The 14,188-nt window shown below is 41.5% G+C and overlaps 1 protein-coding gene across 3 annotated transcripts in view; it reads left to right on the plus strand.

Moving 5' to 3' along the window:
- The window catches only part of apba1a (amyloid beta (A4) precursor protein-binding, family A, member 1a), a 38,061-nt gene that overhangs the window by 14,138 nt on the left and 9,735 nt on the right, over positions 1 to 14,188 (plus strand). For 2 of the 3 annotated variants that reach the window (XM_032517245.1, XM_032517246.1), the window contains 7 exons: positions 2,870 to 2,956; positions 3,679 to 3,864; positions 4,006 to 4,185; positions 4,429 to 4,641; positions 6,887 to 7,006; positions 7,105 to 7,245; positions 9,080 to 10,142. In XM_032517245.1, coding sequence (XP_032373136.1) covers positions 2,870 to 2,956; positions 3,679 to 3,864; positions 4,006 to 4,185; positions 4,429 to 4,641; positions 6,887 to 7,006; positions 7,105 to 7,245; positions 9,080 to 9,151 — 999 coding nt within the window. In that variant the 3' untranslated portion in view covers positions 9,152 to 10,142. Of the gene's footprint in view, positions 1 to 2,869; positions 2,957 to 3,678; positions 3,865 to 4,005; positions 4,186 to 4,428; positions 4,642 to 6,886; positions 7,007 to 7,104; positions 7,246 to 9,079; positions 10,143 to 14,188 lie in introns of those variants that run through there. The other variant, XR_004332241.1, reaches the window with a different exon arrangement.

A 14,188-nucleotide genomic window follows, 5' to 3' on the forward strand; every position in this document is an offset into this window, starting at 1 on the left:
AATAATTCTTTATACATGATGAATTGAGTATTTACTGACACTTAACTAATGCTTCACCGCGTGTAGTTATTGTCCTGCCGTATCACTCTGGATAAAAGACGTGTATTCCCCAAAATGCTGAACAGTTCCTGTAATAGTCATAGTATACTTTAGTATTCTGTACTGTGAAATGGTCCGTTGTGAAACAAACGTGCACTTTATTTCAAACATTACCTGCTGCACTACTAAACCATGCACACGCTCTCATTGTAATAACTGCAGTTCTTTCATTTTTGGCTTCAGTGGCCCATCAGTGTGAAGAAACTGTGTGATGCTCAGTGACTGCAACAGCTGGATTTTTAACTGAATGCCAGATGTGTTGCTGGGTGGGCTGAGTGGAGACTCCCAACTACATAATGGAAAACGTGCAGAAATAAGTCCTGTAAAAGATTTGGCCATCTCAAAGTACCACACTAGTGTTTTTGCCTGCATATTTCACATTAGATTACTGAAAGCAAACAGATTATATTTGGATTGTTGGATATTATTCTGCCTTGCTTTTCCATTGATTTCAGTACAGCATGGACATGACTGAAAGTGTAGCTATTCAATTTTTCTCATGGAACTCGAGCAATTTTCCACTCTTAAGTGAATCCCCTGGAACATATTACTAAATGTGCTCTCAAATTACTGTAAAGTTTCTGTAGCAGTAGGAACTGAAGTTCCAGGCTGTTGTTGTTCTTACAGTCCGTTAGTGAGGAACACCTTTACCGGCAGCAGCCTCCTAGCTGTCTTTTGGGTATTGAGTTGCCTTTACTTAATCAAATCCTTCATATATATTGTTTGATTATCACATATGTTCCATCCGTCCCTGTCTCATTGAAAGTCTTATTTTAACCCTCGTGTTGTCTTCTCGTCAACCATCAAAAAAAAGTTTTTTTTCAACACTATTATCGTTTTTTTCGACATTTTTGTCACTTTTTATTTGATTTTTCTAATGTTGACATTTTCAGCGGTTGTTTTGAAGGCCCATTTTTTGTGATAAAAAAACTGAAAACAGGTCAAATTTGACCCGAGGACAACATCAGGGTTAAACGTGTGGTGCCATCACATCGGTGTATTTGATATAGACGGAGCCAGAGGCAAGCTGCACCAATCACATTGATGTATCTGATATAGGCGGAGCCAGAGGCGAGCTGCACCAATCACATTGATGTATCTGATATAGGCGGAGCCAGAGGCGAGCTGCACCAATCACATTGATGTATCTGATATAGGTGGGGCCAGATGCGAGCTGCACCAATCACATTGAGGTATCTGATATAGGCGGAGCCAGAGGCGAGATGCACCAATCACATTGATGTATCTGATATAGGTGGGGCCAGAGGCGAGCTGCACCAATCACATTGGTGTATCTGATATAGGCGGAGCCAGAGGCGAGCTGCACCAATCACATTGATGTATCTGATATAGGCGGGGCCAGATGCGAGCTGCACCAATCACATTGGTGTATCTGATATAGGTGGGGCCAGATGCGAGCTGCACCAATCACATTGGTGTATCTGATATAGGTGGGGCCAGATACGAGCTGCACCAATCACATTGGTGTATCTGATATAGGCGGCCAGATGCGAGCTGCACCAATCACATTTATGTATCTGATATAGGTGGGGCCAGATGCGAGCTGCACCAATCACATTGGTGTATTTGATATAGGTGGGGCCAGATGCGATCTGCACCAATCACATCGTTGTATTTGATATAGGCGGAGCCAGAGGCGAGCTGCACCAATCACATCGGTGTATCTGATATAGGCGGGGCCAGAGGCGAGCTGCACCAATCACATCGGTGTATCTGATATAGGCGGGGCCAGATGCGAGCTGCACCAATCACATCAATGTATGTGATATAGGCGGGGCCAGAGGCGAGCTGCACCAATCACATCAATGTATCTGATATAGGCGGCCAGATGCGAGCTGCACCAATCACATTGGTGTATTTGATGTAGGCGGGCCAGAGGCGAGTAGCTAAACATATGGGGCTCTGGATACATCACCCCGTGTGTTGTTGTGATTGGTCGCAGTGTTATCCAATAGCGTGCAGTGAGATTTTCAAATGCACGCTTAGTGCCGCCCCTCGAGATGGGCGACTCTCATTACTCAATGCCAGACCATTCATCTTTTGGATTTGGGTCTGGATTTTCAGGCTAGTGCACAGGTAGAGTAGGTTTGAAACACACTTTATAAATTACTGAGACCCAACGCAAACACTAACATATTCCATCAAAATAAGGGGGATGATGCTAACTGTTCCTCAGATCAATATGTTCTGCTGTTTTCCTGCACTGTTTGTATCTTTCCTTTGGTTTCCATTCACTTGCTATAATAATCAATGAGGCTTAAAGGAATAGTTCAACATTTTGGGAAGTATGCTTATTCAGTTATTTGCTGAGAGATGTGAGGACTGAGTCTGGTACCATGCAACACTAAGGGTTTGCCACTTTTCCAATTACAAAGCCGATGTGATGTTCACTGGAGCTTTCATAATGTACAGAAAGAAAAACAGTCACAAAGCTCTAATAAGGCATTCTTTGGAAAATGATCTGGAGTCGTGTTACACATTTAATATTTTGCTGTAAAGTAAATGCATGAAAAAAGGACAACCATTGGTATTATCTGTTATGAGCTGTTATAGTCCAAATTTTGAGGTTTATGGATCAGAAAGTGCCAATTCATCATTTTACAGCTGTTCCTTCCCTGTGCTCTGGTAGTAATGAGACGTCACTGACCTCTAACTTCAGGAACATCTGTTAATGAACGTTTTGGCCTTTTATTGCCTGTGTGTTTAATGAATGTGTGTCTAATATTGCTGTGTAAATGTGTGTGTGTAGGCCCCTGAGGGTGAGCCTCAGCCAATGACAGAGGTGGATCTCTTCATCTCCACGCAGAGAATCAAAGTGCTCAACGCTGACTCCCAGGTACTCGCTCGGACTGACATCAACACACATCTGCAGTGCTTTATAGAGATGGTCCAAAACCATTTTTTGCTTTCCGATATTGCTTCTGGTACCAGTGTGCTATATATTTTATCATGTTTTAACAGCAGTATACTACTCTCCCTGTATGGATGTGATATGATTTCTATCTTTGTCCTTGGTCTGGCTCAGGTTGAACTTTTTATGAAACCTGAACAAACAAGGAATGGCGTAGAACTTTTTTTTTAATACCCATTTTGTCAGTCATAAAGGAAAAAGAGCATAAAGAACATAGTTTTTGATACAGATACCAGCATTTTAAGCGGTATTGGAGGCTTTTCTGACACTGGTATTAGAACCTCCCTAGTGCTTTTTCCTGTTTTCTAGTTTTTTCAACATTGTTGTTTTGCTTTTTGATCTTACTTCCGTACTTCAGCCCCCGCGGTGCAGAACCTGTTCAGGCAACAAAACAACCTGGTTAGGTTCAGGAAAAGATTGTGGTTTGGGTTCAAATAACTACGTCAGTTAGTCAACACAAGTAAGGTCAAATTAGTCAGTCTGAAAAAGTGTAAAACGTATTACATAGTTTGCTGCTATAATAATGTTCTTAATGTTAAGTCCAGCCTCTTTAAGTGCCTTGGGTATTGTTACTTTGGTTACTGAGTTTTGTCACTAACCCCAGATTTGATATGATCTGAGGACTGTTCTGGTTCTTTGACTCCCAGGAGACTATGATGGACCACCCTTTGCGGACCATCTCCTACATTGCTGACATCGGCAACATCGTGGTCCTGATGGCCCGGCGCAGGATGCCTCGATCCGACTCTCAGGAGAATGTGGAGGCCTCAGACCCGGGCCAAGACAGCAAGCGCCAGTACAAGATGATCTGCCACGTGTTTGAGTCTGAGGATGTGAGTCCAACAGCAAAGTTAGATCATGTCTTTGCTTGTCCTAGGGACAAGTTAGTCAGCCGTGCCATTGACCATACGATTATTTAAGTAATGAGTAGTGATAAGTCTGCCATTCCCCCCCCGGCCCATGTTGTCGTCTAGGCCCAGTTGATTGCCCAGTCCATCGGGCAGGCCTTCAGTGTGGCTTACCAGGAATTTCTACGAGCCAATGGCATTAACCCAGAGGATCTGAGCCAGAAGGAGTACAGTGACCTGCTCAACACTCAGGACATGTACAATGATGACCTCATCCACTTCTCCAAGTCTGAGAACTGCAAAGATGTAAGTAGAGCTGTATATATATATATATATATATATATATATATATATATATATATTTGTTTTTTTACTGGTGCCTCAGCACTCATTTGTTCTATAAATAAAAGTCTTATATTTCTTAAAATAAAAAAAGTATTTTCCTTACCACTGCCACTGCTCAGAACTGTCAATTATATTTACATGAATGCAAACTGCTACACAATAAAATAACCACTTACACTACACCATTTCATGTTTTTGCTTCAGGTGTTCATAGAAAAAGCCAAGGGGGAGATTCTGGGCGTGGTCATTGTGGAGAGTGGGTGGGGCTCCATCCTGCCCACTGTCATCATTGCCAACATGATGCATGCTGGGCCGGCTGAGAGGTCTGGGAAACTGAACATAGGAGACCAGATCATGTCCGTTAATGGGACAAGTCTGGTGGGATTGCCACTGTCCACCTGCCAGACCATCATTAAGGTACGTGTATGGTATTGTTTTAAATACCGGACATTCTGAATGAAGATACGGATGATAGAAGTGCACAGCGATCACAGTTCTTGTCTACCACTGCACAGACTTAGTTGATTGCAGTTAGCTGTACCTTTGGCTTGGTTTTGTTTCCACAAAACACAACTGAAGTTAATTTATAGAGCACTTTTCTAACAAAAGTTACAAAGTGTACTACAAAATAAAAACACAAAATGTGAGCTTTCTTTTTCTGCTGATTTAGTTCAAGCTCATTTAGTTTAGTTTGATGTATTATTAGGCATTATACCTGTATCTGAGCAACAAAATAGAGATACAGACAGTAAATACATGCAGAGAGAGGGATGACTGGCAACAAATGTCCCTCCGGCCAGAGTCAAAGCTTTGCAGCTACCTGTATAATGTATGCATCCTAACCTCTCGGCCATTGAACCCCCCCAGCGTAGATATGTAGGTCAAGAAACAATTCAAAAACAGTGTTAAGAGGTGTAATCCAGCAGTGGAAGAAGTCTTCAGATCCTTTACTTAAGTTAAGTACATTTACCACAATGTAAAAAAAATCTGTGATAGTATAAGTCCAACTTTAAAAATGTTACTTAATTAAAAGTCTTAAGTATCATCAGGAGAATGTAGTTAAAGTATTAAAACATGTTAGAAAGTGTAAAGGATCCAACCAGCTGTGTGTTTAATGGTCTCTATGTATCTATCTAGGCTGTGAAAGCATCCGTTTGTGTCATCATGTGTACCATTTTTTTTTATTCCTTTTTATTTAATTGAATTATTCATTCATTCATTTTTTAACATTTTATTTAAAAAAAGACAAGAACCACTTGACTTACAAACAGTCTATCAGAAGTAGACTCCCATATACATATGTACAAAATAAGATAAGAACATAAGATACTGTACTTAACTCCATTAGTTACAGTTAGTTCAGTGGTCCGAGCCCAAATTAGACAGCTTAGCAGCGACTTGGTATGTCTGTTCACTTCCTTTTAAAAATAACTTGTTGGATATTGTTTCACCAATCTCAAAGTAAATGTATGATAGAAGCACCATTCTCTCCAGCATAAGTCTTTAATTTCCACTCATGTAATTGTTGTGGAGTCCGATGCCACCTGTGCATTATTTCCAGTTGGATGAACATATTGCCAATTTCTTAGGTCCTTCTATTGATCTAAGGCGTCGATTTCGGTGGGGACGGTGGGGAGTCATTTTGTACCCACAACTTTTTTTGAAAACATTGAGCTCAATTTAGTCACAAAAATAAAGTTCATAACACATATAATTCTTGAGCGTCAGATGCCAACAGATCCACAAAAATCTCGATCATCACATTTCCTTTCTTCCCTCTCTCATTTATCTTACGTATTTGATTAGGAAAATGCACATTAATGAACATTTCTGTAAATGTGCCAGTGTTAGCCAATTGGCTATTTTTCAACTGTAGTCCTACCTAGGATGCATGTCTTTAATGGTGGGAAGAAACCAGAGCACCCAGAGGAAACCCATGCAAATACAGGGAGAACATACAAACTCCACACAGAAAGGCCCTGAATGACCTGGATTCGATCCAAGAACCTTCTTGCTGTGAGGCAGAAGTGCTAACCACTTAGCCACCGTGCTGTTGTGTCACTTTGTCAACATGGAACATGGATACATGAAGCAGACCGTAGTGGCTCATATGTCTAAAGCTTTTTAAAAACTTTAAGGCAGGGGTCTTCAACAGGGGGTCCGCGACCCCTAGGGGGTCCGCGGAGGTACTGCATGGGGGTCGCGAAAGTTTTGGTTGATTAGACTTTTTTTTAAATCCCCCCCCCCCCCCCCTGCAATTTTTTCCACAAATTGAAATGTCTTTAAATACACATTAACATGAATTCAACACACTGCAGTAAACAGATAAATGGAGGCAGAAGATGTCTTTCAGTCATCAGTGCACACATGGCACTATAGGACCAGTTTGATTTAACACAATTTTATACAATATATATAATTAGGGGGTCCCCGCTCCATCTCGCCATCAGTTTGGGGGTCCTTGGCCTGGAAAACGTTGAAGACCCCTGCTTTAAGGGCTTTCTTCTTCACAAAACGTGTCAGACATCATCACATTTTTGCATTCGTACATTTTTTGTTTCATTTACATTAGTAAGCTACAGGACAGCGCCTTTCAAAACATGACCTGCATGAAAGAGAGAAACATGACATTTTGCTGACTCCGTATGCTTTCTTATTTTAGGGTCTGAAGAACCAGTCCGGGATCAAGCTAAACCTCGTCAGATGCCCCCCAGTGACCACTGTACTCATCAGACGGCCAGACCTCCGCTACCAGCTGGGCTTCAGCGTCCAGAATGGCATTGTGGGTAGCACAGTTTTTATGCAGGAATGCAGTTCTGTTAAATTACCTTAGTATGATATGATTTATCATCTAAAATAATTGATCCGTCCCTTCAACAGATCTGTAGCCTTATGCGTGGGGGCATCGCCGAACGTGGCGGCGTCAGAGTGGGTCACCGCATCATTGAGATCAACAGCCAGAGCGTGGTGGCCACGCCCCACGAAAAGATTGTCCACATCCTGTCCAGCGCTGTGGGAGAGGTGAGACATTACACGGGACATAGACAGAACAAACTCTGTGATTCTTTTACACACTTATAAAAAAGTTAGTGCATGCAAAGTACACTGTTTGGTGCTTACCTAAGCAGGCCCCCGGGAAGTGCGCGGGGCTTTGAAGCCAATTTGACAGAGTGGTGAAACAGTGGAAGTACAACTCCGGGGTTGGCACATGAAAGACTTTTAAACTAGGGGAGCGCTAACCCGGAGGTTATTGGTTTGCTTACTCTATGGCTCTAAAGCAGTGCCGGTCATCCGGGTCATTTTTATACACGGCAATTGAACTTTATTTGGCTTCGTTAACCACTGAGCATCTCTCATACCGTCTCCAACGCTGTATCCAGGTCAGGGGCACGGTTTCTGTGTTGAAAGACATGTTCTGCCAGTTTATATTTATATTTATATATTCTCTCCTAGTATTTTATTTACATATTTATATGTTTTATCTGAACGATATGCACCGGTGTGCAACAGGCTTTGAGAAAGGTTTTTTCTCATTTGGTTGGTGTATCTCTTGTTTATTGGCTGAGTCACAGGTGATAACCAATCAGCAGAGACGTGTCTGTAAACCCCCATTTCAGTTTTAAAAAACGTGTTGCTACATTTTGTCAAGGCTTAACTGATTATACATCCATTTATCAAAGCCCTACTGAAACTTCCCACTGGATGGAACTAAGAGATAATAAGCAGCAGTTATCACATGACTTCAGCAGGGCCATATGAATATTAGAGGTATTAGCAGTGAATGACACAGCTCAGTTGCTGAGCAGAAGAAACAGCATCAGATGTCTCCGAAAAGATTTTGCAGCAAGGACTGTCAACTGTGCTGTGTGCTTGGTTATAAACAGCATCAGCAGCTACATGACACCCAAAGGTGCATGCCAGTGCACCCCGAGTGTGAGTCATCCTGACCTCCTATTGGAAGAGTTCAAAATGTACGTTTGATTGTGATTAGCACTTTAATGAATCATAGCTCATACATCTATAATTGAATACTCAACAATAAAAGGGACCCTGTTAGCTAGGAGAAGTACTACCAGTGCATGACCAAGGGTTAGGGTAAGGGTAAGGGTTAGGGTTAGAGTTAGGGTTAGGACGTACTATCTGCGGTGGAAATCAAGTAAGATAGATAGATAGATAGATAGATAGATAGATAGATAGATAGATAGATAGATAGATAGATACTATATTCATCCCAAAGGAAATTTAGCAAGACAACCATAACACAACAGCATACACACAAATATCACACATATATCACACACACATAAGGATAAAATAAAAATCATTCACAGAAATGCAATGACCATGATAAGGTGAGATAGTATGGGAGACTGTGTGTAGTGGTGATGTGCAAAAGTGGAAAAAGTGAACAGTGCAGGGATTGAACAGTGCAGTAGATCATGATTAAATAGTAAATATGACTATAAAATATAAACATAATACCCAATAAACTGACTGACTGAATAAGAACACTATGTGACAGTGAAACAGTAAAGTACCTGGTACCGAATCTGATCCGAGCCATGCAGTGGAATATAGTTTTTAAACTTCTTTATTCTACAGGGGGCAACATGTTCATTTGGATGTTCTACATTAGTTTGTCACTGTGTCAATTAACTTTGCTAACTTTGCCAAGAGAGCATAGAGAAAGACTTAGAAGGAGAGCTACAACAGCAGCAGCAGAGGCTGTTACCCCTGTCCGCTGGGATGTCTAGGGTTGGCAGTGACTGCCAGCCTTTGGCACTTGATCTTCAAAGGCATTTACTATAACGGACTCCATGAATGAAATGCTCTGTTGTGTTTGTGACTCTCTCAGATCCACATGAAGACGATGCCCGCAGCCATGTACCGCCTGCTGACCGCCCAGGAGCAGCCAGTTTACATTTAACAAGACAAGGCCCTGAGTTCACAAATCCTTTAATCCCCCCCCCCCCCCCCCCCCCCACCCACCTACCCACCCCACACACCCACCTCTGCCCAGCCTAGCGCTCATCCTGCCCCCTCCTGTTCACAGCTGACTACAGTGAGTAGTTTGTACGATTGTTGCTAAAACTAGAAACCCAAATCTCTCGTCACTGAATGATTTTCCTGCTTTGGCTAAATGTACAATTGGTGAAAAGGTGTTCACGCCTGATGTATTAGGAAGCGCTTACTAGTGCCCCACAATCCTCAACTGCTCTTCGTGGTTCACAAGTGTATCTTTAATGTTCGGTTTAGGCAACTAACACAGTTTTGGTCACTGGTAAACTAGAAGGATGAGAACTTCTCACACACTGGAAACCTTATTTTAAAGAGCAGGGACTCTGACGGTGGACCTTAGCACTCTGTAACTGTAACTTCTGCCGTCCTGCTGTTTCACTGGCAGAACACTGCCTTTCTTGTTATATTTCTTTCACCAAATCCTTCACGTGAGCCAACCATTTTTTCATGATGTAGCTACATTTCATGGGACCAAGCTTGCATTTCAGCTCTCCTCCTGCTGCCTCCTGTTATCCACTATAAATACTGTGCGTTGGTGTTCTTTGCAGAGCTCTCCACAGAGGGAGTATGTGAATCTTGCTGACAAATGAGTGTGTGAACACACACCCCCTATCGTCACATTCCACACGTTTGCTGCATTAAGAGTTGTTGTTGCAAAGCTTTCCAACTCTACTGTAGTCACTTGTTACAGTAGTAGTTTCCATTGCATCTGTTTCCTGTCTGAATCCTCTGTACATAGCACAGGCAGGAGCTCCAGTCAGCATGTAACACCCCCATTAAACTAATACTCCCCTTACACCAAACCTGATGACCAACCATGTCCCTATGTCCAAGTGTTTGCACAATATGCCGGAATGTGAGTCTAAATAACCCCAGACTGTTCTCAACTACTGTAACAAGATATAAATTCAAGTCTCTTTCCACCCCCGAAACTAGAAAAGAGAAAGTAAAGCACTTGCCTGCCTACGGTGTTGCACACAACTCAAGGCTTTTTAGTCTGGCTTTCGGTTAAATGCTGGTTGTATATTTTAAGACAGTGAATAATGGAGTAATATATAGAAGAGTGGAGCCTGGGACTACATCATGCCACCGGATGTGGATGTGTATGGTATTTGCTTTACTTCACACACCACCTAAAGGGTGTACACTAAGCCCACTGTCAATCACACTCAAACATAAAAGCTACTTTAAATTGTCAAGTGATAGTCTAGGGCAAATAAAGGCCGCCCCCTCAAAAAGATTTCCACAGCACTAATTGCTCAGCCCAACTACAGCCATGGCATAGCCTCTCACTTTGTCTTTATAACACAAATACTGTTCTTATTCATTTAAAGGTGCTTTAAGCGATGTCAAGCGTGTTTTAGGCTACAATATTTTTGTCACATACAGAAAACATCACCTCACTTTTTGCTAGCTGCCTGTCCCCAGAACATGTAAATGTGCTGTATTTATATAGCGCTTTTCCAGTCTTAACAACTGCTCAAAGCGCTTATACATCTACAGGAAACATTCACCATTCACACACATTCATACACTGTGGCCGAGGCTGCCGTACAAGGTGCCACCTGCTCATCAGATAAACATTCATACACATTCACAATCCTATGCGCAGCACCGGGGGCAACTCGTGGTTCAGTGTCTTGCCCAAGGACACTTCGACAATGACTGCAGGGGCGGGGATCGAACCACCAACCTTCCGATTGGCAGGCAACCGCTCTACCACTGAGCCACAGCCGCCCCTTAACAAAACTGTAAAAACACTGTAAGAACACACTGTAAAAAAACATCTCCTCACTATCTTCTAGCTGCCTGTCCCCAGAACACACTGTAAAAAACATCACACTATCTACTAGCTGCCTGTCCCCTGAAAAACACTGTAAAAAACATCTCCTCACTATTTGCTAGCTGCCTGTCCCTAAAAGACACTGTAAAAAACATCTCCCGCTAGCTGCCTGTCCCCGGAAAACACTGTAAAAAACATCTCACTATTTGCTAGCTGCCTGTCCCTAGAACACACTGTAAAAAACATCTCCCGCTAGCTGCCTGACCCCGGAAAACACTGTAAAAAACATCTCCTCACTATCTGCTAGCTGCCTGTCACTGTAAAAAATGTGGTCTCTGTAGACAGCCCAGGGTCTACAAACACAAACAGTGTTCCAGCATTCCAGCCAATAATGACAGGATTTGGGGGTGGGTTTGGAAGGGGGTTAGTACGCAGAAGCACAAAAGATTTGGAGGGGACGGGATGAGAAGGAGGGAGGGGCAAGCTAGTCTCGTTTTTTTTTTTAAATAAGAAGAAGTAACGTCGCCCAACATCTCTTAGAGCACCTTTAATTAGTCGAGTTGCTTCTATTTCACGTGTGTGAAACTTACATTTCCTGCACGTTTCACTCGAAAAGTCAACACATTACAAAAGGAACGGATCAGAAAACATGAATAAAGTCCTGTTCCTTTCATTCATTTGAGTAAAAGAATGACACTATTTTAGAATTTTCACTAACCAACAGCCAACACTTGAGCCCAGATGCGCCCTTTAACACTCCATTAAAGTCATGAGAAACAGTGTAATTATTATTATTCGGTTAAAACATGTTCCATGAATGAAGTAAATGCCATTGAGACATTTACAGTGATCACCAAAGACATCCTCCGCACACGTAGCATCATTTAATAACCAAATGTGTGAATGGGTAATTTTTTGTTGAGATGTTGCATTTTGGGAATTTGTATTCTTCTAAATGTGATGGATGATAATAATTCAGTCGTGATCAATGGGAAGAAACGATGGGAAGGAGGGGCATTTTAAATGAAATGGGAAATCTATTTCTAGGATTATGTGTCTTCAGATCATGTCCACAGGTTCACCTTAACTAACTTCAAGTAGGATTCTTATAGTCAGATTATTCTAATTTTAATGTTTTGGGGTGTATTTTGATATTTTTATTGTGTATTCATACACAAAATAACACTACCGTAGCTTGTTTTCACATTTGAACGTTTTTTTTTTAATTAGACTGGATATACAACAACAATGCAATGACAGTACTGGTGTAACACGTCTATCCCATTTACTTCAATATACATATTCTTTGCATTACTGCTGGTCATTTTCAAACATTTACTTTTTTCCCCCATCTTTTAGAAAATCAGCTTGCAAAAACTTGAAACTTGGGTCAAATAATGCATCACAGTGAGCATTATTGAGGTTTCCAGTCTCTACCGGCTGATTTTGGACAATTTGAAAGTGGAAAGTAGTGTCTGCATCTAAAAACTAATCTAACAGCGTGTGTTCTGCTGTGGAGAAAAGGTGAAACATGTCAAAACACTGGGGGGGACGTGGCAAACGACTGTGGATAGTCTTGATTATATACGGTTTTGAATTGAAGGTACTTTGAATGGTTAAAGTGCTGAGAACACATGACACAGACTAGCATGACGCTAGCAGTGTTCTTCTTGCGGCGATAGGCCAAAATGTTAAAGTCAGTGTTTTTAACATGTATGTTACAACTACAACCGATAAAGGCACATTTTAAACTGATTTATCCCCATTGAAGGTGTTCTTGACATCATTTCAAAGGACCAGGAGGTTAATTATAAACCTTAAGATATAGCTAACCTAGTAAAGTCAAATTCTGTGGCCTAGTTGTTCCTAGTCTAGTAGATTAAAATCCCCTTAATTAACAGTTGTGAAGCATTGCCTTTATGCAACTGAGTAAACATGTTGATTGTCATTGGCTAAGGGTGATCATGTGACTCCGCTTCTGCTTATGCAATATAATCACAGAACATATAGAGCCAAAGTGTAACATTTCAATTAGTTTTAAAGATGTTGTGGTTCCCGTTGTTATTGCAGTCACATACAAATGTCTCCGAGTCATTGTACTTGAGGTGAAACCAAGCGAGCTGATTGGTTGAACTCAATAAGGATATAGGACATGGGTAGAAAATATCTGTCAATTTCAAGTTTGTGAGTGCATAAGTATAATTTGTGAACCAGTTGTTTTATTTGTAAAATGCAAATCAAGCTTCTGAATCTTAAGGCTCAAATTGTTCATCTAAAGTTGGATAAACAGAACTATTCTTTCCTCACGTGGCACACGAACAGAGCATGTGCAGCAGCTGTGTTTTGGGGGCGGACGTCACCTACAGCGCAGACAGCATGCTACTGGGCTTTTTATGTTAGAACCTGTAACAGATAATGTCCTTTCTAGTACACCTATACCAGTATGAATAGACTGAATAGACTTCACACATCACTTATGCTGTACACGTCTGTAACGCCTGCTGGTTTTCTGTCGAGTCAACAAGGATTATACTACAACACAATCCTTTCTGCTTAAACTGGTAACGTCTCATCTGAGTCAAGAGCTTAAAAATGTTAGAGTTTTTATTGTGGGTGAATCCGTAGAGCCTCTTTTCACCAACTCCTCTTCATCTCTGGGAATGTACCTGTCTCCACCACCAAAACCTTTATTTCCTATTTTTTTTTTTTTTACATGCCTCCAAGTTTAAGGCTTAACAGCAACATGTATACCCCAACTTCCAAACCCTCTGCTTTTTGTCTGACCTCATTGATGGAGTTCATCTTGGCCTTACTACTACTACTTCTACTACTTCTACTACTACTATACTGGACTTTATATGATGTTAAAGCTGATGCTGAAGAGGAATATGGGACACGGCAGCCATTTTCGGACCTTTGATATGGGTTTCTCTAAAGCTATGTGATTATGCTGTTCTTACTGCTAGTGTGTGTGTGTGTGTGTGTGTGTGTGTGTGTGTGTGTGTGTGTGTGTTGTGTGTGTGTGTGGGTGGGTGGGTGTGGGCGTGTGTGTGGGTGATGTGTAATTACAACCAATGTACTACATGTTCAAACAAAAACCAGCTGGATATATAAAATCGCACATATAGATGATATATAGAAAACTATGTAAAGGTATATACT

Source organism: Etheostoma spectabile, chromosome 5 (genome assembly GCF_008692095.1).
Source record: "Etheostoma spectabile isolate EspeVRDwgs_2016 chromosome 5, UIUC_Espe_1.0, whole genome shotgun sequence".
NCBI classification, from domain to species: Eukaryota; Metazoa; Chordata; class Actinopteri; order Perciformes; family Percidae; genus Etheostoma; species Etheostoma spectabile.